Below are 27874 nucleotides of genomic sequence, written 5' to 3'. Positions count from 1 at the left end.
TGTTGTGTCTCGACGCCGTTTGAGCGTTCCAACGTTGCCTTGTTTCTCCCGATTTAATATTTTTCCCGAGAAAAGTTAGGAAAGTTCTTAACACCCTTGATCACTATTCAAATCTTTTTACTTCATTTATCATCAGGAAGACATCGATGACTTGTCAACAAAGTAACTTAGGTAAACTAGCGTTAACATAAAGATGCGTTTATTTTCCAACTGTTTCCTGCTTTGCCAAACTTCTACCTTAAAGTGACTTCATTTTAAATTCGCGCATTCCTGTAGCAGATGTTGAGGTTCCTATATTCGCGCAATCTTTGTGGCTTTTTCTCGCAATCCTCATATACTTTCTCAGACCTTTCGCGCAATCCTGCATTACCGAAAAATGAATCGCTCAAGCAGCAGTGATCGCGATAAGTTGCGATTTTATCGGAGAATGCATCGCGACTTTCTCCGCGTCGATTTATTGCAATATCATCGGACGAAAAATTGCGATTTCATCGCGAATAGGTATTTGCAATAGAATCGCGATTCTATCGGCGGCGATCTATCGCAATATTGTCGAACAAAAAATCACGATTTTATCAACTGCGATTTACCGCAATACCTATTATTTTGCGAATAAAAATGTCGATAAATTGAAATACATTTTCGAACACGATTTTATAAATATGAGATACACGCAACCTGCAAATTCTTTATTGCAGCGAGCTCCTGTGCGGGCTAATGGATCCAAATGACGGAGCTTAATCTTGCTAACTGTGAAATAGTATATTGCTTTTTTTTTAGAATGTTTTCTAACCATCAACAGGTTTCCAAACAGTGTCCTAACTTTGCCACAAAATTTTAGAAATCGTTCAAATGGGATACGAGAATGATAATGTACTATTCACGACTTTTCAAGGACAATATAGATTTTTTTTTTTTTTTTTAAAGAAACGAGACATTCTGCAAGGTGCAAGGTGCGTGTTTAAGTCGCTTTTACGGCGCGCTAGGGCGCTCTGCGACGCCTACCCGCCACAAGAATCTGTCATGGTAGAGATCCTCCGGCAGCTGGCATCTCTCCAAGGTGCAAGGTTCCAACAGAAATAACTGCTGCAAGAATTTTTATGCTCCAAAGCGTAATTTCTAAGTTTAGGGCACCCTTTGGAAATAGAACAATCTTGTCAAAAAGAAATGTAAACTTAATCATTTTGTTCGTAAAAACTTTCTTCTTCCAAATTTGAATATTGGAAAATGATTTTTCTATTTGCTTTGCAGTCCAGAAAAAAGGGGATACGGAGGGGAGTGGGGGTAGTGGATTATTTTTTGTCAATGATTTATTGTCTTTCACCTTCATCCTGGAAAGTTACAAAAAAGTATTTAAAGATAGGTAATCTGAGGACGCCAAAAATTGGGCGAGTCGTACCTGGATAACGATTATCAAAAAGGAAGCGATTATTCAGGGCTCCTTTAATTAATGAGGAATTGCTTTTAATTCTCCCATCTACATAAATGTTTTAAATTATGTACTTATACAATTCGTTTTTTCCTGGATAAATGCAGTTCATTTTACCATTTTAATGATTAATTTTTCCAGGATCTGGGCACCCCAAAAAGTTCAGTACAGGTAAAGGATTGATTAAATTACAATTAGCAGCTGAACGGCTAAAAAATTTATTTTTTAACATCTACTTACAAGCCTGATTTCTACAGGACGATTATGAAAAGGGGAAAAAATGTTTCATACAAATCAATGATAGGAAGACATGTTTTATCACAAGATAACTCTATAAACAGGTGTAAAAGGTTAAGTATTCGGATGAAATAGGAGGTAGGAGATTACAGGTATTGAGTCTAGTATTCTATTGTCCTTTCGTGTTTTACAGGTCTACGATAAAGAAGAATGTGGAGAAAAATAAAAAAAAAAATTCCAAGGATTTTTCCTCAATCTTAATGATCCGTGGAAAATTGTTACAATATCCTCTCAAAATCAATTCTTTTCTCTTTTTTTGGACACTCCATTCAGAATTCCAGCATAAAATTTTACTGAGGAGTAGGTATCTCCTTAAAAAAATGAAAAAATAAAATAAAAATTGAATACTCAAAAAAGCAAAACAAAACCACACATGACTCTGAAAAGAGGTTACTTTCAATTTTTATCATCTGATACTTTTTTAATTACTTAATATCTTGGAAATCATTTCAAATGTCAATTTAAAGTTTTCAGTGCTTTTGAATCAAGGCGATTGAGGTGCTGGGTGCGGAAAAGGCATTTCTTGGTTGCGATGCCTCAGAGCTTTTGTTAACATTTCATCAATTATAATTACAGCAAATTGTATGGAATTCGTTGAAACTTCAAATGGATTTTCTTCATGATTTTACAATGCTGAAAACGAAAAATTTCAGAAAATTCACTGGATAGTTTTCTCCCTAAAATATGAATTAGCGGTGCAGATTTTGAGACACTGCAACAAAGGAATACCCTTTCTGCACCCACGCTTCAATTAATCTGTTCCCACTTGGTGCCGACTGAAAAATACATAAGAAGCACTGAATGTTCAAAATGTATTCTTACTGACACAAGTATTTACCGAGTTGATTATGTATGAAGGATAAAGAGAAGTCATCCGATTTCATTTCAAAACCTAAGAAAGATGAATCAAGATATAGGAATGTCCACATTTGAGAGAAAAATTAAAACATTAAGGCTTAAAATTTTCTAAATAAACAAAATGCATTTAATTGGTATTAAAAAAGAATCTACTCGGAGGGGAAATTATCTTGAAAATCCTAAGATATAATGACTGAAGGTTGCACTTTAGAAACTAACATAAAGCACCTAACTTAAAATTAGTTCAATAATATAAATGCTCTAAAAAGACGAATGGCCTCTTAAACCAGTTATTCTCGATGAAACTTCTACGGGAACTTCTTTCAAGAGCAAAACCTCGATTTCAAAGCAAATAAAGGAGAACCGTAGAGCTTCATAGAATAACAACTTGTAATTACATTAAGAGAAGGGAGGGTTTTCTGAGACTTATGGACTTTAATATTTCATTACAATACTTATTTTTTTAATGGAAGTGCTACAGAAATTGACTGGCACTCAGATTTCTGAGAGAATAAATGACTCACATTTGTTGGAAACAAAGGAAAGTTCGACTTATAAATCAAGGAAATCGATTAAAAATCAAAATGTTAGAAATATTTTCCCTTGAAAGCACACAAACTTCAAACTGTTAAACAGTGTTTTTAGTTACTGGCCAATTAGTAGAGAAAACCGTTTTATGAATATTAAAAAAAATTGATAAAACATAAAATAACACCCATAAATTCTGAGCTTTTGCAATCCCATTACCTCACTAAAGTAAAAGTCGCTTAATTAGTTATCTAGTTACATTTAACAATGAAGGAACATGGTTCTTCAAGAACTTTTCAAATTACTTTCTAATAAGTACAATCAGTAAGGAGTGACAGTTTACTCATTTCGTCGCTCTTCTGACGTGAAGGCGCACCTCCATTTCCACGTGAGCACCAGAAAGAAGTTACGTGGATACAAGGTCTCACATGAAAATTAACATACGATCTTACACCAAGAGAGCAACGATTTTTGAGAGACTGATCTATAGTACATAATTACTTCATTTAGAAACAAAGGATACCAGATAAAATTCCAAAATCCAGTCCTTTCACTGGCAACGCTGAATGAATTTATTCTCAGCCCAAAGATGCAGAATAAAGGCTTTTTTTCCACACACTAAAAAATGTGCCAACAGAAAAACTGCATTACTCGATTGACAGATGCTCCTTGAATAACAGAGGGATAAAACATTTTTCAAAGTTCAACTTCCTTAAGATAATTGAACAAATCGATGTGTGTAATTTTTGTAAATATTATGCAGACAAGATTCAGAAATCATCGATCAAAAGTGACTAGAGGAGACTAGATCTAACAATGAACAACAACTTGCTGGCATAACACTGAAGTAAAAACTTTCAAAAAAATTGCCGTTTTTTACATGATCTAATCTATCAGACATAGACCCAGATAATTTAAAAATGGAGTTGATGGTGGTTAGGTTGCTTAAGCATAGATTCATCTTGCGGAAAAATGATAAGCAGAATAACAGAGTGACTGGACAAGGTCTGGTTCCTTCTAAACACTATAGTTGGAATTCAACTGTAATCTGTATTGGATCTGCACGAGGCGTGAGACGTGAAACACTAGAGACAGCCTTACGAATTGGAACACATGTGATGTGTTGGTCAGATTGTTTGAAAGACAGATACCTTTCTTACGTGTAGTGTTTTTCGATAAAATTTTCATTGAGACTTCATTTTCTCACATGAAATTACAAAAAAAAAGAAAGATTAGATAGTTTAACTAAAACAATGAGATCCTTTAACGAAAATCGGCAGCTTAAATTTTGACATGATTTGATACAGAACAAGCAAACGTTGCTGCAAAAACATTTCGGGATGAGCAAAATTTTAGGCCAACTGATAAGACGAAAATTTACATTCATAGGTTAATCCTGATCTCCTCACGTTCCAGAGTCATTACTAAGGGAGTAAATGATCGATAGACTGAATGAAGGGTTTTTGTCCGCAGCAGAAAGATAATAAAAGGAAACTTACAGTTCAAAAAAAGCTTTCACATAAGCTCAGCATAGTAATAGTTAAATTCAGAGGATATATCAAACAGCATATTGAAGGTGAAACTCCCGAAGTATGTGTTTCCTCTTCATATTCTGGAGACTTTTACTTAATAAATTTTGACAGAGGCATTATTTAATTTTGTTCCTCTTTGAAATGAAACAAGAGGTGAAATTTTAGACAATTACATACATATGTCTCCTAGTTTTAAGTCCTAAATACAATATTTGAGACTTTTAGGGGGAAACAAATTTTGAAAAACAATAATTTCAAATTAATTTTTAAATTGTCTGCCAATTATTCTTTCGATGATTATTTCACCATGTCAGCCAGACTCAAATAAGACTGAACTCTGGTTTTTAAGATTCAAATTGAAAGTAAAATACGAGTCTAACATAAAAAAAAAATTGACAAGCCATCCTCTGTAATATCTACTAGATGGCATAGCTCAATAAGACACGATGTGAATGTGGTGAGAAAATGTTAAACTCCAGAAAAACGTATTTATACTTTGTCGCTCAGCTGACAAAAGTGCGTAAGTACACATTAAGAAAATCATTAATTTGTATGAGCGACAGGTTGACAGGGTTCATTCCAGACTATAGTTGCGCACTTATGTCAGGAGGACGACGACTTGATGATTGCGTTTAATATTTCTGAGGATAAGTAATTGTAAGAAGCTTGCAAAAATTAAACTGTAAGATAAAGTTAAACTTTTTTAAAATACACACTAATTTAAGAGACTTCTTTTAATGTAAATGACAAATCAACAGTTACACCCTTAAAACACGAGCTCCTGGTTCTTATGTTGGAAATTTCTTGACAAACTTTATTTTATAAAGGAAGAGCTAGTCAAAATCGTTTCTTAAAAACTCTTGTTATTTTTCCCCGGTTTCCATCTCATTTGTTAAACTAAAATGCTATCAACAAGTTATTTCCTTGCTTTCACTTATGGGTTGGATGGAGTATTCCTCACAAGTGGCAAAAATTTGGCACTTCCAGGCTGAATTCTACTTCTCCCCCAACACCGAAAATGACTGAAATTTCATTTGGGTACATCTCAGTGCAGGGAATATTTTTCAAAAGTAATTAATCTACAAAAAAAATTCAACTTCCATTGCATTAATACAGACGATTCACCCACTAACTTCACAAAAAAAAATCTCTGAATATAACTCGAATTCATGGATTTAGTTGCCTTTCACAAAATTAGCTTCTGTCAGGAACAAAAATGATTTCCAAGAATCATTACAAATGAAACGCTTATCAAGCTCAAAAATTTAAGAAACAAAAACACCATCCTTGGAGGATTGATCTAATGCACAAGGGTTGGGACACAACTTATTTACAAAGATTCTGGTAAAATTACATACAAAACACAGAGATACAATAAATTAGCCCACAACAGATTACTAACTGTTGGTTTTTTTTACGTCCATATCTTTTCCTAACTAAACTTCTTTGAAATAAAATCAAATAAAGTTAAACGATTACAACTAGTCTTAAAAAAACAATTGTCAGAATAAAAATTGAAATGTTTGAAGCAAGTTTAGTTTAAGTATGAGTGAAAATAGGCTGACAAGTAAGCAATCTGTAAATAGATCCACAATAACACAGTAGTACTGTAACAAGTAACCAATTTTAAAAAAAAATGTAAGTGAGAAACTAGAGTAATAGCTCCCTTAAAAACTCAGATTTTGGAGCCGAATAAACTTCATAGGGCGCATTTCCCTCCCAAAATTTCCACACGTATAGCTTCTTCTTACTTGACATACGTAATAAAGGCCTCAAGAGGGGGCTACTATGCCTTGCGGCCTTCCTGCCAGCTAATTTCGGGCCAATGTGCTCAACTTATAAACAAAAATTATATTAGGGAATAAGATTAATATATTTTGATGAGTTGTTGGGTGTGAGAATCACTATATTAGTTTCTTTGTTATCTCCCACACGAATGAACATATCTCTCTTGCGCTGTTTTCAAAATTTCTGCAAATATTTCAATTTTTCGTGGAAGAACCGTCGCACAGGTTAGTTTGAAAATTTCAGAATCTTTTCTTCACAAGGATAAAGACAAATTGCTTGAATTATCAGGAAAATTCATGAGCCAGTTCTTCGGTAAACAAATAAAACGTGAGACTTATTGAAACAGCGCAATCGAGATACGTTTCTTTGTGCAGAAGATGACGATTCGTTTGCGAGTTCTGTTTATTTCAATGATTTCACTGTTAGAGTTGCGTTTAAAAAATGACCTAAATTTGCCTAAATGGCATGATTAGGCGAGGATACATTTGTTTTATTTTGAGTAAATCAAATGTTGACATTGTCAGGAGTGCCCAAGTAGCACAGTGCAACAAAAATGTTGGAATTTAATTGCAATTTGATTTTGATGAAATTGTATTTTTTTTACCATTGAATTGCAATATTTTTACATCATTTAGTTAATTTATGCCGATTTTAAACAATCGGCAAAATGAGCCCCATGCTCAATGTGTCAGAAAGATAGGCAATATGCAATGCAATGAAAAATTGCAACTTATTTCAATTTTATTGCAATAAAGTTTCAATAAATGGGGCCCCTTCAAATAAGAGCTAGGCAACATACACAACACTCAGTGGAATTGCAATATTTTGACTTCGTAATTGCTACTTATCGCAATCTGTGCTACTTAAGGAATAAGGGCGGACTGCATAGGCACCAGCGCATTGCATAAAATTTGTAGAGGGCAGTAAATAAATCCCTGTGAGTGCAAAATACAGATGTTCCAATTAAAAAACATTACATATTTATAATTTCAACAAATGAGCTTTACATGCGCATCTTTCCAGGCGCTAAATACATTTCTTTTGAAGGGAAGGCCCTTTCATTTGACCTCCAGGGGCAAATTCGACTGGATTTCATTTTAGTTTCCCCACATGCAATGTGTTAACAAAAGGGATATTTAGAGGACGTATTCAGTTACGATTACAGGATAAGCTCTAAAATATATGAATCAATAATTAACTGATAAAAATTGTGAGAGGATTTGTCCATTCCCTTGCCGAGAAATATGAGCAAGGGGAAAAACTGAAACTTACAAGTGACTCATAGGTATCTCGCTTGTGAAGGACGGCAGTGGTTGACTTTATTTCATCACTCTGCAGGACACAGGATATGGACCATTGATTTTTTGTTTACTTTTGAAGTTTAAAAACACGAATCATGAAGGGCGAAAAACGCAAAAATACTTCCCTTCTACGAAAAGAGGGGTGAAATAAAATTAATAAACATTACGTATGCCTAAAATACATAATAAGCAATGGGAAACATCACAAAGCAAGTTGCTGGAAAATTTCTGAGACCTACTGAAAATCCTTATACCTTGTTTTTTTGTTGCTCGACAAAAATAGAACAGACATTTTCTAACGAAATTTGATTAAAGTGTTTATTTTTTTTTGAATTATTGAAAAAAAAAAAAAAAATACAGACACTCACACCTTTGCTTCAAAATTTTTAAAATTTGTCCCGCCTTAGTTTTTATGTTCCTTAGTTTTTGCACTTCTCATTGTAGTTTTCCGCATCGGAAAATTATATGAGAAAAAACGGTACAAAACAGTTTCATAACAAACTGTAGAGGCGAATAAATATTAGGCCTTTGAGCAAATCTTTCAATTTGATCGTACAAAGATCCATAAAAAAAAAAGATCAGGTAACTCCTGAAGATTAAAGAAACCAAAAATTAATGTTATCAATAAGGGCCATTTTGGGTTCATTACCACCCTGAATTTCCTCTCTCAACAATTTTTTGCTCGTTAAAGGTCAATATTTTACGGAATACACTGTGATTTGGTCATTTTCAGGGTTAACACTAGCCGATTTTGACGCAAAATGTAGATTGTTCAGCATTTAACCGCAGACCTACAAAATTCGCATTTTTTAGTGTGGCAATATCGGCTATCAGACCTATGTTTAGACCAGTATCACACCGGAAAAGAGACCAGAAATGGCCAAATCATGAGGCATTCTGTAAAATATAAATCCTCAATGTGCAAAAAATCGTGCAGTTGAGAAAATTCAGGGTGGGCCCAAAACGACCCTTATAGATACCTCTCCTTTATTAACGCACTGTTAAAACAATATTACACTTTACCTCATTGTTAGAGAACGAACATAAAAGTTAGGTCTTTAAAGCCAATTAAATGATCAAAATTAAAATTTTTACTACCACTTAGGAGGACTGAAATTTTGATCTAAATCCACTATAATTGACCTATTATATGCGACTTCTCTAATTTCTGTGAGCAACTCAAGTATTCTCGGCTTTTAAGCTTCCAAAACCAAGTTCAAAATTTTAATTTCCAGCATTTAAAAAGGCTTCTGCTGTCAACCTTACTCAGTCTCTTGGTTCCAGTTATATAGTTCATCTAAAATCATCATCATTTTTGGATTCCCACCCAGTTTCTCAATCTCCTCTCGTGCTTGTCTGTCCAATTCCACTAGTACATCGTGCGTGTACTGGAAAGAACCAAATTTTTCCAAGAGCTTGACGCAGTAGCGTTTAACTTCGACATCCTGCGTTCGCTGCCGCAAGATGTTTAGGACTTGTCGATCTTCTGGTCGACTCTTGATGGCATGAATTATGGGGAAGCTGAATTTGCCTTCCGTGAGATCTTCACAATAGCTCTTATTTTCACAATACTACCGACACAACAACAAAAAAACTAAATTAGTCAACATTAGTGGAAAATTAGACAAAATGACACTTCCATTTTAAATTCATTCATCTTAAAATAAATCGGTAGCATTCCAAGAAAAAGCTTTTTCTACATGAAGCATTTTCTGTGTCTTCTTCAATAACATTACAGTTAACCTCTGATTATCTGAACTAATGTGGCGGTCGGCTGGTTCAGAAAGTTCAGATAATCTGAATTCGGGTATTCTGAGGTTTACTGTACATTAAAAAAGTTACTGAAGCATGCCGAAGATATTTTCGGAAACATGCAAAATAATGATTGAGTGCAGGCACAGCTTATGCACCATTATGTTCAATAGATATTACAATTTTTGAAGATTATATCTTAATCCCTTGAAATAATGGAAAATCAATCCATGTACTGACGAGTAGAAGGAGAATAGTTTGGTTACCATTGCCCAACAAAATATTGCATGAAAAAAAAAAAGCACCCATGCCTTTTTCCTTTCTCTGCTTGACAGTAAAAAGAAAAATGGGCTTGTGTGATTTTTCTCTTTTTTCGAGTATTTTCTAAATTTTGAGTTAAGTTGAACAGCACCTAATTTTTCCACTGATCCAAAAACCCTATCTCTCTCTCTTTCATTTTTATCTTCTTTTTCTTTCTTTCATAACTAGACTCAGTTTTTTTAAAATCAAAGAACCATGGAATTAGTTCATTGCACTGTTGTTCATTACAAAAAGAAAAGATGACCATACCCATCAAAGTAATTCTGGAGCTTTTTTGTTCGAAGGTGCTATGCGAAGATCAATTTCCTTAATTGTGCCTCCCGGGAAAGCTACACTTTAAACGGCATTGAAATTTACTTTTGTAAAAATTTATTAATTCAGATTTCTTTCGAAGGAGATAAGTCATTGCTTCTGGTGCTCCTAACAGCTCAGGATATCGAGAACTTAGTAAAAATGGTGTATCGACAGTAAGCTGATGCTACCCATGTTTTCTAGACAAAACTGAGTAAATTGCTTGAAACTTACCTCCTTCAGACTAAGATTACAATAATCATCACGGATTTGAAAGTAGAGTCCAAGTATGCCTGTGAGTTTCGTAAAATCAGACTTATTGTCACTAAAGAGCTGCATCAACCTGATAGCAAGCATGAATAATCCACCAGTTTCTGCAAAATAAATAATGAGGGTCAATACAATTGCAGTGGCTTGGGAAATGAACTTCAATACATTGATTAGGTGGTGGCCATCTAGAACCACAGCTTTATTTTGACTAATTCTGTATCATGTATCTCGAAATGATAAAACTTTAGGAGGATACACTAAAGTTGAATGCAGAAAGATGTTAAAGAATAGTTTTCTGGGAGGTATTCACGAAAAGTATTTTCTTGTCAGGCCTGGCTGTCATTTTTATTGTGTGTCATTTGTTGTGTTATGTCATTTTTGTCATTTTATCACTTTAATTACTCCTGTAGATCTCTGTCCTTCCCACTCTTATAATAGCAGATTTAAAAGCATAAAAAATTCAAAGATCAGGCTAACTTCAACAATGCGAAGCGTAAAGTATTCTTCTATCCAATTATTTAATGCCTTGCCTTGGGAACTAAAATCTCTTTTTCGTGAAGGCCGTGTTCAATATTTTCTAAGTAAGCTCTTGGAACATCTCCTAAAAAATGCTTTCTACAGTATCGATGAATTGCTGAATGGTATAACCCAGACCACCCTCCTGGTTGAATAGCTGACTCTGCTTCTCTTGGTACTACTGAGGTAATTCTAGCCCTCTCTCGAAATTTGTAAACAATATTCTGTGCTTTCGGATTGTTATCTTAGAAATTTAATACTTTTTAGTTGATTAAAAAAAACTTTATTGTACCTGAATTGACCTATACTATAGCCTCACGGCTCCCGTGTATCAAAATGTAATAAATAAATAAATAAATTAATTTTCTGGTGCGCTAAAAACCACACAGTAAAAACTTTATAATTCAACCACTAATTATTGTAAGCCTGATAATGACAATTGAATGAAACATACATTAAATGCAACACATGATCAAGAAAAACAAATGACACTCGCACATTTTTTGGCTATCATTACATGACTTTTAGTTACTGTCATTCATTAGTACTGAGTAGATTAAGAGGTGATGCTTCAACTTACTGCAGGCACCCGCAGATAACCTGCAACTATACACCTATTTTCACCAGCCAAAAATCATGGTACGGGAACATTTTTCAGAAAGTATAGGACACTAAAAATTTCCGAATTTCAAACGATCAGGGTGCAGGTTATCCGCTAGCGCCTGCAATAGTTACGTGCATCATTTTGTGCTTAAAATTTTGCATAAAATTCTTGTGCTCAAAGCAAAGCAGCTCTAATTTATTTACTCATGATTTAAAAGAAAAAACTTACTACACATAGTCATAGTTCGGTATTCTTCTTCGGAAGGACATAGATAATTGTCTCGCCAATAAATTTCCATGCCCTGTCCTCGGTGCAACTTCAAGAGCTGTTCTGTATACACAGATGTTGCCTGAAAAAGAGCAGGAATAGTTGAATAGTCAAAGTCAAAGCACTGAGACGATATTATCTGAGAGGCTGTGGAAAAACATTGAAGATAAGTGGGTAAGAAATGCAACTTGCAAGTTTTTCGACTTTACATGTTGAATATTGAGACTTGCTAGTTTAAGAAGGAAAAGACGGCAAAAGATTAAAACAGAGTTGTATAAAAATCCGTGCATATTCCAGATTGGATGCCGATGTAAAAAGACTAGTAAAATCTTGCGTCAAGCTCAACTGGACACATACAGTTCACAATCCAAGTTCAAGAGGAGCTTTGTAGCAATGTAATCCTATAGAAGGGATAATGTGATATTCTTAGAAATGCTATTACACGGACCTTTCTGACAAGCCTCAATGCTGCACCAGTAACAGTATTAATATTAAGGAATCAACGTCCTTCAAAAGCGACCAATTTAGAGTTCTTGATAGGTGGGTATGTAACCAAAGTGCTAAAAAATTTGCAAGAATTAACTTACATAAAAACTGTTTTATTTGATTATAATTTTTGGTCGAAGCATTAAATAAAACAGTTTTTAAGTAAGTTATTTCTTCCACATTCTTTAGTCTTTTGGCTCCATACCCACCTTTCAAGTTAATTGCGGGCTACTACCACTACGTTACAAATTATTGAATTAAGATTTCAAATAAGAGGCGTCACTGTCAAATTTAGTTTTCCAGAGTGTTTTCATCAAATTACACGCTGATAAGCGTTGCGGTCGCATTTCTCTATTCATGTTATTTCTTTTTCTCTCTTTAATACAAGAAAAGTGTTTACAAATGCACAGTGGTAACATTATATGACACAGGACCTGAATTCACGTATTGAATGAAGTATGAAACTAAGAGATGAGATATAAATAGATTACATTCAGCGGAAATGAATCAAGCCACATCAGCTTTTGCCAACTTTAACCGAGCAATTTAATTTTTTACAAGAGAATGTTTGTGCGGATATTTTTTTGGAAAATTTCTAGGAACTTGCTTTGTACTGCGCAGACAATTCGCTGAAATTTGCACGAAAATCCGCAAAACCGTTTTCAGGTAAAACATTAAATTGCCCGATTAAAGGCAATAGCTTATATGGCTTGGTTCCTTCCTGCTTAGCGTGGTTCAAATATGCAATTAAGAGGCAAAATGCTTACCTCTGGATGACCAAGGCTGAGCACCCTTTCAAGGGCTATAAAAAGAACATAATTAGCAGCATTGATGGTGCTGGCCACTCCGTAGATAGAATGAGCAACAGGGATGCCTCTCCTTAAAATTGAGTTATCTTGAATGTCATCAATTCTGCAAAAAAACATTAAAGTAGAGAAAATAAGATAATTATCATCATCAGAATTTTGCTGTTCGCGTCTAGAGGCATTTTGCCAACACACAATGTGTTTTTTTTCCACTGCAACTGACGAAATTCGAAAAATTTCAAATTCCCGCTCACATTGCGACGAAAATGAAAAAAATTCCGGACTGTCTTGCAAAATTTCCGCACTTTTTCAGTACTTCCAGACCGCCCTTGAAATATCAGTACTATTATCGGACTTTTCGGAATTTCCGGACTTGTAGACACCCTGATTATACTTTCGCATTTTCAAACTTCCTAAAGGGGGCCAAGTAAGACTCTAGGGGGCAGGCTCCCGCCCCCTTGTTCTGTCCACGATTGTTTAACATCCATCCACACGAGCAAAATGCAATATTAGCGATTAGCGAGAATCGTCGATGGTGGCGTCTGGCATCGCGTGGGTGGGCGACTAGGCGTCCAGACGCGTGACCATGACAGCATGACATAATCGAAGCGTGATAAGAGTGTGAGTGAACATGTATGTACCAAGATTTCCGGAACCAAAGCAGTCAAGCCAACTACACTGCCGTCTTAAGGGTAAACGCCGTATGAACATTCAAGAGTTGCCAAATTTCTCCCCAGGGTGTCTACTAAAAGAGGCTGGCCAAAAATCAGTACTGTTACAGTACCTTTTCAGTACATTCCCAAGAAATTCAGTACCTTCTCAGTACCTCCAAGTGACGAAATTTGAAAAATTTGAATTTCCCGCTGATTGCGACAAATATGACGAAAAATGAAAAAAATTCCGGACCGATTTGCAGAATTTCCGCACTTTTTCAGTACCTCCGGTCCGCTCTTAAAAAATCAGTACTATTTCCGGACTTTCCGGAAATTCCGGGCATATAGACATCCTGCTCCCAATAAAATGTTTATTTTTGAGAAAAGTTTTGAATATTTTTCCATGAAATTTTCAGATAATGTAAATTAAATTGCGAAAAAAATTTATCTGAAAAATTGAAAGAAAAATATTCGTAAGTTTACCAGGAAATTCGTGTTTTATCCAAGAAAATTTGACAACGCCTGAAGGTTCATACGGCGTTTTTCCTTTACAGGGCCGTAGCGGGACTCGAAAGTCGAAACGCGACTCACGGTGCATGATTTCCATAAGTATTCCATTTTAGAATTCCCCGAATTCAGGGTGTCCGCTAAAACAGGCTGACTCAAAATCAGTGCTTTTACAGTGATTTTTCAGTACATACACAATTCCCAAGAAATTCAGGACCTCCTCAACCTAAAAATTCAGTTCTCATTAAGTACACACCTCCAATTGACGAAATTCGAAAAATTTCGAAAATTTGAAATTCTCGCTCAAATTGCGACAAAAATGACGTAGACACACAATTTTATGGGTGGCTTGAAGATTAACTGACTGCACGATCGTGATCTTGCAGGCATATATTACTCTAAGAATTAACGCGCAGGGGATTTCATATTTTCCAGGCTTTACTAAAAACACGCGTGGTATGCTGTCGTGATAGCGAAAAGAGCCGTAAGGGTCAAATTTTCGAAAACGAGTTTCCTTCAAAATTCGTCTGATCTCTTTCAGATGAAATCACTGAAATAGCTAAAACAGCAAAATTCATCTTACTTTCATGAAAACGAAACATGAAAAAGCCGTAAGTGCGCAAAAATGACGTAGTTTAAGGCAAGACAGCAGTGACATGCAGCATATCCCTGGTAAAAATTGGCAGTAGAATCCCAAAATACCATAGACCTACAGCCGGCTGTAAGATTTCCAATAGCTTCTATAGCCGGCTACACAATTTCTTATAGCCTTTTGTAGCCGATGGCGACTAAGCAACTCACAGCCAGGCGATAAAGTGTATGCTAAACGTCACTAATTACGGATGCGAGGACTTAGTGAGTTTTTGGACCACTACTCTCTTTTTGGGCCGTAGTATCTTGATTTATTTTGCGAGGGAAGCTCCGTACTTTTGATGGATGCCTGTCATTACTAATATATTAGAGTGCCTTCAGTTTCGTATGATGCTGTACAATACCTCTGATATGAAATAGTTGCTTCAAGCGCCGTGGCACGCTGCGGCGCGGCAGGCGGGCAGCCAACGCGAAACGCGCATTGGCGCCTACAAACCTAACAGGGATACTTCACGCGTTGCGCAATGCGTGGAGTATCCCTGTTAGGTTTGTAGGCGCCAGTGCGTCGCCGCTTCACTTTGTGTTAGGCTCTAATATTTAATCTGGCGGAGTCAGCGTTATTCAACTCATGATTTTGAAATGTTTGCACATCCTGCATGGATTATTCTCATTTTAATTGATGAAAAAAAAAAAAAAAATATGTATTAAAGGAAAATATAATGTGTGTTTTGTAAATATTAAGGTGGTTCCGTATCAAACTTAATGATTTCCAAAGCACACGAATTTCCACACAATTTCTTATAGCCTTTTATAGTCGATGGCGAAAAAGCAACAGTCAGGCGATAAAGTGTAAAGCCCGGCGACAGGAACTATAGCCCGGCTGCATAATTTTTTATCGCTTTGTAGAGCCCGGCCGCATGATTTTCTCCGCATTCTACAGCCAGCTATATGATTTTCTGTAGCCTTCTTTAGCCGGCTATAAGAATTCCTATGGTATTTTGAAACGCAGCTCTTATCGCCAATTTTTACCAGGGATGACAATATTCCTCTAGATAGCCAATGAAAAAAGTGCTTTCAAGTAAAGTGCCACCATCTTCTGCCAATTTCTAACAAGAAAATGTGATTGTTGTGTCCAAAACGCAACCACGAAAGCATGCAGTGGATAACACTTACGGCTATCTTGCCTAACAATTTAGCCTAGCATGAAAAGGGAAAATACCCTTTCTATGTAATTAATCATTCAAACGATTTCTAGGAGGAGTCTTTCGGACGATTAGTGATAATTTGAGAAAGAACCGAGGATTCCTTCAATAAAATCAGATGCTTCTGAGCCCGTTTTCTCAAAACTTCATTTTTGCGCTTTCTGCTTTCTTCGGTATCACGGCAGTATGAGAAAAAAAATCCCGGATCTTCTTGCGGGATTTCTGCACTTTTCCAGTGCTTCCGGACCGCCCTTGAAAAATCAGTACTATTTCCGGACTTGTAGACACCCTGGACTTTCCCTTCACTTCATCTGCTTTTGACCGATTCCAAAATTTTCTAACTCCTCAACCAATTTCCCCGACCTCTGAAGAAGTTTTCTTGTCGAAAGTGCGCTGACTTTTGCTATACAGTAAAGCTTCGGTTATCCCGGTGATTGAGACCGAGAAAATCGCGGATAACAGAAAATCGCGGATGATAGAAAATCGCGGATAATCAAAAATCACGGACCATAAAAATGGTTGATTTTTAAGGAAAATTCTAATTCTGTAATAAGTACTTTTAAAAGGAAAAAAGGAGTCGCACGATTTTGAAAACACCGTAATCCTGGTTCCTTTTTGCTACATGCGATCCATTCATGGACGACCCTTATTAGACTTATTTCACTAGACCGGTTATATAGTATCATAAACTTAGTTTTTGATGCGAGCATTATCTTATTTTTTCCCTGTGGTTGTATTTCTAATAACTTTGATTTTTGGGCACTGCTCGAGGAAACAGAAAATCACTGGAAGAAAAAAAAGAAAAAAAAAATCTCGTCACGTGTTTATCGAGCATTGAACTCCTAATGGCTCCCCGAAATTACCTCATCGAAATGATGTCAGTCCTGTCTCGGAAAAGCAATTATGATTACTTTGCACATTAATTTTTGAATTGCAGACGACAGGGGCGGACGGCACGGCGTTCAACGATGGAGGAAACAGATTGCGATTTCGCGAGACAGAAACATAGCTAATCGTCAAAATAATAACCTAGGGCAACAATCTGAGATAAACAATTCAAGAGCGAGTCTATAAACAGAGGAAACAAGTAACTGTAACTTTAAACTGAGAACGCCGGGAAAAAAACATCCACGGACAGGCAGCTGTGCAATACCATGCACCGAACGATCCGGCAAAGCAAAAATAGCGAAACTCCCATGGAAACATTATGTACAGATCGGCGGTTTTTGTTGAGCATGGCAGAGTATAGAAGCTATATATTTTTCCCTATCTCCTCATTTTGCGATGATGAAACTCCAAAATCACGTGTCTCGGTTACGACAATATTCACGAAGGTATAAAAAAATTCGGTGCTCATAGCGACGATTTTTTTAATGGATTCACGCGTTTTCTTGACTTTACAAGGCATACTTTCCGTTTCAGGTAAACCAATACTATACTGACAGGGTTGCCACAATTTTTTTTATCTTCAACTTCCCTGACTTTCTCTGAATTTTATACCTGACTATTTTTGCTTTTCCCTGACTCCGAATTTTTTCAATTCCCTGACTTTTCCTGACCTTCGAACATAATTTCAACGTTCTTATTTTTCTCTTGGAGTACGCTATTTTCATATGTATAAGCTTTGGACAAAGTGTCCTTGTTCAGAGATCAAATGACAGATAAAGGCGTTCAATAGCAGGTTAAAAGATGACAAGCCTTAAAATGACCAGAAGGGTAAACAATTGGAGGATTAGTGATGTTTTGGTGGTTAGATGTATCCAGAAATTCCCTGAATTTTCCCAGTCGTCACACACAATCTGGCTTTCCCTGATTTCAAAGACCGCCGGCAACCCTGTAGATCATAAAAACCGATGTTTGGAATCGACAGGATAAATTTTTGACAGCGATAGACTGGAATACGTATGATCTGACAAAGAACATACGAACCTGGTTTTCTAAACCAAGGCTCAGTTTTTATTGCCAGAAACTTCAGTAAACTGGATTGCATTTTGCAAAAAGGAACCAGAATGACGAAATTCCGGACCTCCTTGCGGAATTTCCGCACTTTTTCAGTGCTTCCGGACCGCCCTTAAAAACTCAGTACTATTTCCGGATTTTCCGGAAATTCCGCACTTGTAGACACCCTGAGAAAAGAAGTGTTATTTTCGTGACTTATTGATAGTTTTTTTTTCTGAGTGTGCACGGCAGTGGCGAGGCGTGAATAATCGATTATCGATACTCCCCCATTTGAAGCTATGTTAAGAATCGATTATTAAGGTGTTGTTGCGAACACCCTGTATATCGATCCTTTTCTATGGGTTTCAATGGCAGATCAATCGATACATCGCAAAGCACGCTGCGCCACTGGTGCATGGGCGCGGGTGTAGTATTGGCGACAAATGTCCGCATTAATTCGCTACATCGTCACCTTCCCGGCAAAGTATCACAAGCGCCATGCGACGTTTAAAAATTTCATTTTTTGACATTTCATTTTTTAACAGAGGAATTTTTCAACTAAGTTGTCCGAAAATTTTACTGAATTTTCTATAGGCTACCGATAAAATTCAGTGAAATTTTCGGACAGCTCCGTTGAAAAATTTCTCTGTGAAATAATAAAATGGCGGCGGAAATTTTGAAACGTCGCATGGCGCTTGTGATACTTTGCCGGGAAGGTGACGACATGTGTTCTGTGCCGACCATTCCAGGAACGCACAAAAACGATAATGCTGCCGTGCTAAGGAAAAACACCGTACGAACATTCGAGAGTTGCCAAATTTTCTCTTAGAAAATGCTTATTTTTGAAGAAAGTTACGAATATTCCCCCTTGAAAATTTCAGACTATTTAGATCAAAAGAGCTAAATTCTCTGAAAAATTGGAAGGAAAATATTTACAAATTTTCCCGAAAATTCGTGATTTACCGAAAGAAATTTGGCAACGCCTGAAGGTTCATACGGCGTTTTTCCTTAGCACGGCAGAATAACACAGCGAGCTCTTCGCTCAGCCTCGCTTGAAGTGCCTGCTAAGCTTCACAACGACTCTAATAACGGTAAAATTTTAACGACGGTCATAACTTTAATTTCCCAAACCTATCAACCAATTTGAGCTCTCATCGTGAATTTTGGATACAGAAAAGTTTCCGACACGGCGCGATTTCAGACGGCTCACAGTGGATCGAGTTAATGGGGGAGGTCGACAAAATTTGGAAACTTTGAACGGTCATAACTCCATTTATGCAAAACGTCGAGGTTCTAGAAGTGCCTCCATCGGTTTCCTCGTGAAATTTTCGACTGTACAGGGTGTCTAGTTTTTTTTTCCACTTCGGGAAATCCTGATTTTTCCTGGGTTTTGACTACTAAAACCTGATTTCGAAACTTTTCCAAATCCTGATTTTTTGCGGAGAAAAATTAAAATTTCTGCATAAGCGTATGCGAAAGCATAAAAAAATCCGATGGGACAGCCGACTTGTCTCAAATCCTGATTTTACGATCGATTTTTCCTCGAATCCTGATGAAATCGGGATTAAATCCTGATTAACCTCAAATTCTGATGGAATCGGGCAAATCTGGAAAATCCTGATGCTAGACACCCTGTATAAGCACCCCTAAAAATTTAAAATGTGACGAAATAAACATCAAAATTTGCAGTTTTAGTCAGATATATCATGTCAGACCTGTCCGATTGACTCGATCCACTGCGCGGCTGGAGGCTGTGACAATTTTTGGGGCTGAAATTCGTACCTATTTGATGTGAAACTGACACCTCGATTTGCGCGATGAGTTAGGAGAAAAAAATTTATTTTGAATTGTTCCGATTGAGATACCGAGAAAAGCAGGTTCAATAAAGTTGAAATTTTACGATTGTCGTCCCAATAGTAAGTTTTTCATGTAATGGACCACTAGACAAGGTACGAATTTCAGCATTCTGATACATGTTTTTTAACCGAAATTTCACGTAGAACACGATACGCGCAACGAAAATTACAGAAATTAACTCCTTACGAAGATATTTAATGATTCTTGATGCGTGAATTGAAACCACCCGCTCATGAAAACTCAATGCTCTACGTGATTCACATCGCGCGCTAAACGTTATCATTAACGTCTCAGCTATATAAAAATCTGGCAACCTCAGTCTTAACGCTTTGGCTCAACTATAGCAAATTGCTTATAGTTTGAACAACACATGGTGGGAAATGAACATTGCTCGATTGAGAAGCTTGCTGAAACCATTGTAGTGCGCGCGATTTGACTCACGTAGAGCTTTGAGTTTCTTGTGAGCGGCCAGTTCAAATTCCTCGTAACTTATGTGAAATAAAAACGTTAATATCTTCGCTAAGTGTTGGCTTCAGTAACTTTTGTTGCGCGAATCGTGTTCTACGTGAAATTTTGGTTCAGAAACATGTATTAGAATGCTAAAATTCGTACCTTGTCTAGTGGTCCATTTTACAAAAGTTGTCCAAAAACAAAAAAAAGGGAGAGTTGACTTGTTTTGAGAGAACTACCAAAAATATCTAATTATGAGTTTTAGAAACTTGTAGCTTATTCCATCAGCTTCCTACCCGTCAAAAATTCGCTTCTCTGCGATGATTTTTCGGTGGCGTGTAAAAACAAACCGCTCAAGAATTTTCGAGTTTTTATTCATTCTCTATGAACATGGTCAACCATTAGCGGATCCAGCAAATTGGCAAAACTGTCTTTTCTCTATTTAAACATATGAAAATGTATCGATTCTTGGAGGGACCAGATGCTCTGACAAGAATCGATTATTTAGCATATCGACGGTGAAACTACCAAACCACGTATCTCGTTTGCGGTGTTTAAAAATCTACGCTCGCATTTTATTTTTTTGAAGTAGACCAAATCAATATCATTCCTTGAAATTTTCACAGAATTTTCTCCGCACGAAGAGGAAAAATCACAGAAATTTTCAAGACTAGACGTTAAGTAGTTTTTCATTTAAGAAATAAAGTATGACAGGAAGTCTGCGACGTCGCAAACCGAGATACGTGGTTTGGTAGTTTCACCGTCGATATGTTTATATGGAGGAAATCCGGTGATACCAAATTGCTGGATCCGTCTCTGTGTTCAACACAAGTAAGAACACAGCGACGTAGATGTTAGATGTTTTATGTGGCAACCTCCAAGCTGTATGGTACGATTTTTTTTTTAATTAAGTTATCATAAAAGAGGTTAAATTGGTTTAATCGAAAGCACGACCTATCCGAGATTATCTTGCACGTCGGCGCCGGCGCGTGTCTGTGGAACTGTGGATAAGTGATTTTTGAAATAAATTCAAACAATGGTATCACTACTTCACCCGCGCCTCCTTTCGTCAAGGTTCATTCGCTTCTGCGGGCTGATTATTGAAATTCATAGAAGTGTTCGACAAAAAAGACATACGGAATATGCTGCCGTGCTAAGGAAGAACGCCGTATGAGCCATCAGAAGTTGCCATATTTCCTTCAAGAAAACCCGGATTTACTGAAAAAATTTCGAATATTTTTCCTCAAATTTTTCAGTCAATTTTGCTCACGATTTATCTAAAATATCTGAAAATTTCAAGGAAAACTGTGCTTAAATTTCGTCAAAAATACACGTTTTATCCGGGAAAATTTGGCAACTCTCGAATGTTTATACGGCGTTCTTCCTTAGCACGGCAGTATGGAGCGATCCTATTGGTTGAAGCCGGTGGTTCTTATAGACTAAGGGAGAAAATGATGGACGTAAAAGCACAAATCTGCGTAGGAAAACCGATGACGTGTATGTTGTTTCTAAAATGGGCCAGAAATAGTGGTCCCTTATTGCAAAATGTAGTCGATTTTATCAAAAGAAATTTTGAAACATCTGGAGGACAATACGGCGTTCTTCCTCTCCAGTGGCGAGACGTGATTGATTGATAATCGATATTTCCCCATTTATAGCTATGCTATAGAATCGATTGTTAAGGTCTTCGTTGCGAACACCCTGCCTATCGATCTTTTTACATAGGTTTAAATGGCAGATCAATCGATATATCGCAAAGCCCGCCACGCCACTGGTTCCCTCCGAGGGACAATTTGAAGGTTTCTTATTTTGGAGCCCCTCCAGAGAGAGATATCTCGGATTTACCCTCAACGAGACTTGAAGGGATTATGCATTCTAACCCGTCAGCTAGCAAGTTTTGGCGTGCGGGCGAAAAGTTTCGTAAAACCGGCCAGAGAGGGGGGTCCAGGGGGTGGGCGAGAAGGGGTAGGAGGCTGTGTTTTGAACGACTACGATCAATGTGATATTCTTTGACCTGTAAACAGGCTCGGAAACAAGATCTTGAGCAATTAGGACGATTCTATGCACGAAACTAGGGAGGCCGGGTGGGTCCTCTCGAAAATCTACTTGACAACTTTGGGCAATTTAAAGGGATTTTGCGAGTAAAGAAAGAGCCATTTTTTTTGGCTTCGAAATTGTGATTCCATCAATTTTTCGGTAAAAACGACTTAAAATTGCTTCCGAGATGTCTCGATTTTTTTCGTTATTGAAATCGATAAACAAAAAAGACATTGAGAACATGGAGCGAGGCAGTTTGTTGGAAAGGGTAGTTGTCACAGACTGAGGGGTAATATGATGGACCGAAAGCTATAGACAAAGAAGACATAAGGAGTAAAGAGAGATCCTATTGGTTGACATGGGTGGTTTTTATAGACTAAGGGGGTGAATGATGGACTGACTATCGGGTCTCTCGCGGGTTTTTCATTTTGGTTCTTTTTTACTATTTTTGTGAAATTGATATTGTGCCCTACGAAAATTTCCTGAATCCCTAATACTGACAGCGTCCCCCCTAAGGAAATTTTCATGCCACACTTCTCACACCAGCCCAGTTTTAATCGGAAAAAGTGACGATGATATATACCTAATTTTGACTTGAACATAAGACTGTGAGCATCATACCAATAATTCAAGAAAGAAAAAGGGAGACATGGCATCTCAAGCCAACAATAGGAGAAGAATTCAGATTGGTACGCATATGCAAAAAAAAAAAAAAAGAAGAAGAAGCTTAAAACAGCACAACAGCAAAAAAATCTCCAGGTCAATGTTATATGCCACACGAAATATTAGCGGATTGCATTCCCCAATGCAGGAACCACAGATAGGGTACAAAATATTAAGTCTTACCCACTATCTAGTTCACCGATGAGAATATTTGGTTTATGAACGGAATCAATTGTCAATTTCTGTCTGTCAAGCTCAATATCTTTTGGCAAACTACTGAAACTAACAATTATCTGATTAATTTTTTGATGTACTGAGTAAGACTGATTTAATGAAAACTGAAAAAAGTTCACTGATAGGTCATTTTTAGATGAAAACTGATGAGAGGCATGACACAATTTTGTGGTAAAAATTAAAGATGGCCCATGACTCTATCTTCCATCAATGTCCAACCTTTTATGACTCTTCGATTTTAAATTTGATAATTACCTTTCCTATTGCTATCAATCTCATTCCTCTGCGGCTGACTGCTAAATATTTCATTTCTACTTCACCATTTCATAAGGCGACACTTATTCTACCTTGTTGCTCATAAACGTTTTTAGAAAAACTAAATTGAAAAATTCTTGAGGTAAGTCTCCATTACCTTCTTCCTCCCTACATTAGACCCCGTGCTTTGCTTTGTTTGAAAAATTTAAATGATTAAAACTTTTAAGTGAAAAAATACTACATCCAAAACAAAGAAAGCTTAAAATTATTTTGAAAATGCAGAAGCAAAAAGTCTGAGAGAGCCAATTGAAAAGCTAAAAAGGTGAATTCATTTGCACCATGGTTCTTAAATATTTTTCTTATGAAAATGAAAAAAAGCTAGCCCAAAAATTACAATTGAAAACAAATTCAAAACAAAAAATAAAATTAAAATTGCATAAATAAGAAATTTAAATTAAAAGTTGACTACCACTACCGAGCATATCTTTTTTGTGAAAAATCAATATCAGAGTCAACTTGCAGACAGAATTGTTAATTAAAATAAAAATTGTAAAACAAAACAAAATTGATTGCTGCAAAAAGCCATGAACTGAATATGATAAAGACGTGATTACATGGTCAACTCCCGGGCAGAATTATGACAGATAAAGCTGACTCCTCCCTTAAAAATTGAATTCGTAACAAATTAAATAATAATCTCAAGCAAATTTGTATTCGAGGTGAGCCAATATTCAGTCTAAGCCAAAATATGAATACTTAACACGGCAAATGAGAACAACTCTGAAACAACTTTTAATGAACACTAATTTCCCAAAGCTGTAGATTCTTGGATTGTTGAACAGAATGAAACGGTATCATCCCTCTTCATCGCAGCCCCTACCCACCCCCCCTTAATGCCTCACCCACATTACAGTGTGGTAATGTTGACTAAAGATGCTCCATAAACAGGGCCGGGTTTACTTACTTGCCGCCCATGGGCCGCCTGTATTTTGCCGCCCCCTTCTCATTCGTTTTAAAACATCAATAAAAGCCATCAAGTGAACGTGCTTGAGGGGGAGGGGTGCATAGGACGCGTTTACTCGTGTTGGACACATTTTTTGCGAAAGCCCTGTCAATACTACTAGCAAAAGTTCACGGAACTTGGCGCGAAAGTTAAGTTCTGTAAACATATCTCTGTGTGGACAAGGCCTTCCATTTATATGAAATGAACGAAAAAATTATGAAAGAACGAACATAAATGTGTGTGGTTTAATAATTTTAACTTCCGCCGCCGCGCCGCACTGACCGGATTGTGTTTGGCGTAACGCGTGAAGTATTCCTACAGTCTTGTATGCGCTATGCGTTTCGTGCCGACCGCTGATGCACGCACTGTATTTGACGCAATGCGTGAAGTATTCATGCAGTCTTGTAGGCGCTATGCGTTTCTCGCCGCCGACTGCTGACCGCAGCGGCCGCACTGTCTTTAACGCAATGCGTGAAGTATTCATGCAGTCTCGTAGGCGCTAATATGTGTTACATGCCGAACGCCGCGCCGATGGGTTTCTCCTTTTCATCTCAAGTTCTCGTCATCATCGGCATGTATCTGCACCGTGCCGTTCCAGGCCAAATTCCGTGTTCGGTTTCTCTCTTGGTCTTAACTTGACTAATGAAAGGTGCTGTCTATTGCATCACAGAAATACGACAAAATTAGAGATATATATATACTCTCAGGAAATGAGAGATTTTGTCATCTTTTCTCGTTTGTATTTTTTTTCTGAATCCGATTTTTCTTTTCACCTACATTTAAAAAATTAAAAAATTTGCCGCCCCCTAAATTTGCCGCCATGGGCCACAGCCCATGTGGCCACCCCCTAAATCCGGCCCTGTCCATAAATTTTGATTGTAAACTACGTGCAATGGGACAAATTGATTGGAAAATCCGCAAAAAAATGTGGTTTGTGTGGACAATTTAGGATGTTCCCAGAGAGAAAAATGTTCACAACACATCACAGCCAACAGAGCTGGTTTTTGTGAGGGAGTATTCCTCATTTTGAAGGGAAAAAGTGATCAATAGGTGTTCGATCTTGAAGGTGTTTTATTCCCACTTCCGTTTTTTGTACATTGTGAAGTGGTTGGATTTTATCTTTAGCCCACAATACAGATATTCCATTTCCAGGAGCTATAAGAAATAGTGTTTTACGGTTGCGATTTCATTTTGTGATACACACAATGTAAACATTAGTCAGTCACTGCACAGATCTCCTTACTCAGTCCATCGAATATCCCTCTGGTTTTATCCAGCAGGTTAATAACACAGAATGAACCTCTTCCAACAGGATCAGTTCGAGTTTATTCCATGCAAGTTTAATACTTCCTCATGGGGATAAAAACAAATGTCTATTGTATATCCACTATAAGTGAATTTTATTTCAAGTTCGGAACCTCTTTGGGAAGTTCTGTCCCGGTTTGTCTCATCAATCACCAACACCAGTGGACACCGTTATTACCAGATTCGACAGATCAGGTCTGTTGTTTTTCGATGGGTCAAATCTTTTTTAGAATCACCTTGCGAGGTGTAACCAAAATCACGCACCAACGTTGCGATTCGCTATCGGAAGTTCTGAACTCAAATAAAATGGCAGCTCGGAGGTTCGGGCAAAAAAGTAGTGCCGAACCTCTAAATAAAATTTGGTGTATGACATCAGATTGTAATTCTGACTTTGGCAAAAAATTGATTATTTATAGGAAAAAATTCCAACTGGATTCCAATGTTAAAGCACAGATCTAAAAATACTCTTTTAATTTACCAATTAAGGGACATGCTACTCCCTTCAACGTACTACTTTCAAATTATTTAACTTTCAAACTTAGAAACGTCTGTCTCCCATTAGAAAAGCATTCTAAGCTGTGAGAGTATTTTTCCTGCCGCACCACTTGATGAAAAGTGAATTTTTGTACACTGGAATGACTGACCTCAGTTGTCAGATCAAGGTGTAGCATTACTCCTCAAAAAACTATTTATATAAGGTTCTTACTTACAACAAACTGGAGTTGTGCAGCAACAAAACAATATCCCCAACAACGGCCAACTTCTCATCTGGAATATTTAGCCAAACATTGAAAGCCTGCGCTAATTTTCCTCTGATTTGCTTTCCTGGAACTTGCAGGATGTACGTGAAGGGTTGCAGTAAAATCTGAAAAATTATACAAAAATATAATATATACTCTTGCAACGATAATTGATAACCAGCGACACATATCTAATCATCACAGCTCTATACACAGTGTACGGATGAAATCTATATTCATAATAAAGGGATTCTGAACAGCCATACTTAACCTCGTGCGGCGTGGTGATCCAAGTAATAAGATGACGACTAACTTTACTCGAACACATGCCGGCTGAGGAGTATAAATGTGGACCATAATTACCCAAAGAGGTCAGTTGATATCCTTGTGGTCCAAGAATAATATGCTGAATATCGAGTGCTCTCAGCTTTTTGCGAGATCGTACCTTCAAATGATTTGAGAAACTTTGAAGCTGAGAATGTCCGATCACAATGATGAGAAATTAAGGCACTCCAACATTCGTCACTTCACAGTGAGCGACTGAGGTGATAACAACTTACATCTTTCAGAGAGCTGCACATTTAGTATTGATAAATTCAGGCATCTAGATTTACCGAGTGGTTTTCATGTGCTGCTGTGAAGTGAAATCCTGGAGATGAGAGGCAAGTTTATCAGTTCCGGGTACAGACTAGACTGTTTATTTACTAGTTGACAGTCCATTTTAAAGTATTCAATGCATATTTTTTACGCAGAAGGAGAGAGTAGAGGCCTCAATATATACAAGCACGAAAAGAAACTGAGCAATTTCACCTAGAAGTAATGATGTGATATCGATTTTTCAGAAAAATGATAAGGCTGTAGGGAACATGTTTTGAGGTTAGCTCGATAGCAAGAGACTAGTTGTTGTCTTTGTGACTCCTGATGATCAGGTAACATGGAGATTTTGACAGTTAAATGATGTAATTAAAAGCATAATGCACTAGTTATCAAAGGCACAAAACGTCACTTACTTCATCTTGATCCTTATCGCCAGTTTTGCTTTTGTAGACACAGCCGTTCACATCCATCTTTGCGCCGCGACGGTCTGAGATCTGCAGGAGTAAAGCGCGCACAGAATGCGTTTCGTGAGGTCTGCAATTCTGCAAAGCAAAATCGACTCCCCCCCCCCCCCCTCCTCCTACCCCCCGCAGCACGATGCGGCTTGAATGCGGCATTTTAGCTGCGGCATGCGCAATATTTTCGGTCATAAATTCCGCTTATCAGGCAATATTTAAATGAAGAGCGCCAACGGATGCTATCGCTGCTGAAGGAATAGTGTATGATCTCCATCTATTCTCTCCATCTCCGCAGAATGTGTTCCTCAGCTTATAAACACCCCCCTGACCCAAGTGGC

The 27874-nt window shown here is 37.2% G+C and overlaps 1 protein-coding gene across 3 annotated transcripts; it reads right to left on the bottom strand.

The window, feature by feature from the left end:
• Positions 1-1631: 1631 nt before the first annotated feature.
• qm (geranylgeranyl pyrophosphate synthase quemao) lies at positions 1632-27628 on the bottom strand. 3 transcript variants are annotated; one of them, XM_019047832.2, is made up of 7 exons: positions 27492-27628; positions 26452-26606; positions 23128-23226; positions 13008-13152; positions 11716-11836; positions 10332-10471; positions 1632-9304 (listed from the first exon to the last, which is right to left on the bottom strand). In XM_019047832.2, the coding sequence occupies exons 1-7, from the start codon at positions 27546-27548 to the stop codon at positions 8996-8998; spliced, it is 1026 nt and encodes a 341-aa protein (XP_018903377.2). In that variant the 5' UTR covers positions 27549-27628; the 3' UTR covers positions 1632-8995. The 3 variants fall into 3 exon arrangements, with proteins under 3 accessions (XP_018903377.2, XP_072159865.1, XP_018903386.1); XM_072303764.1 differs by lacking the exon at positions 27492-27628 and adding an exon at positions 27042-27364; XM_019047841.2 differs by lacking the exon at positions 23128-23226.
• Positions 27629-27874: the final 246 nt, after the last annotated feature.

This window comes from Bemisia tabaci, chromosome 8 (assembly GCF_918797505.1).
Source record: "Bemisia tabaci chromosome 8, PGI_BMITA_v3".
NCBI lineage: Eukaryota > Metazoa > Arthropoda > Insecta > Hemiptera > Aleyrodidae > Bemisia > Bemisia tabaci.
This window is presented reverse-complemented; position numbering and strand designations above follow the sequence as displayed.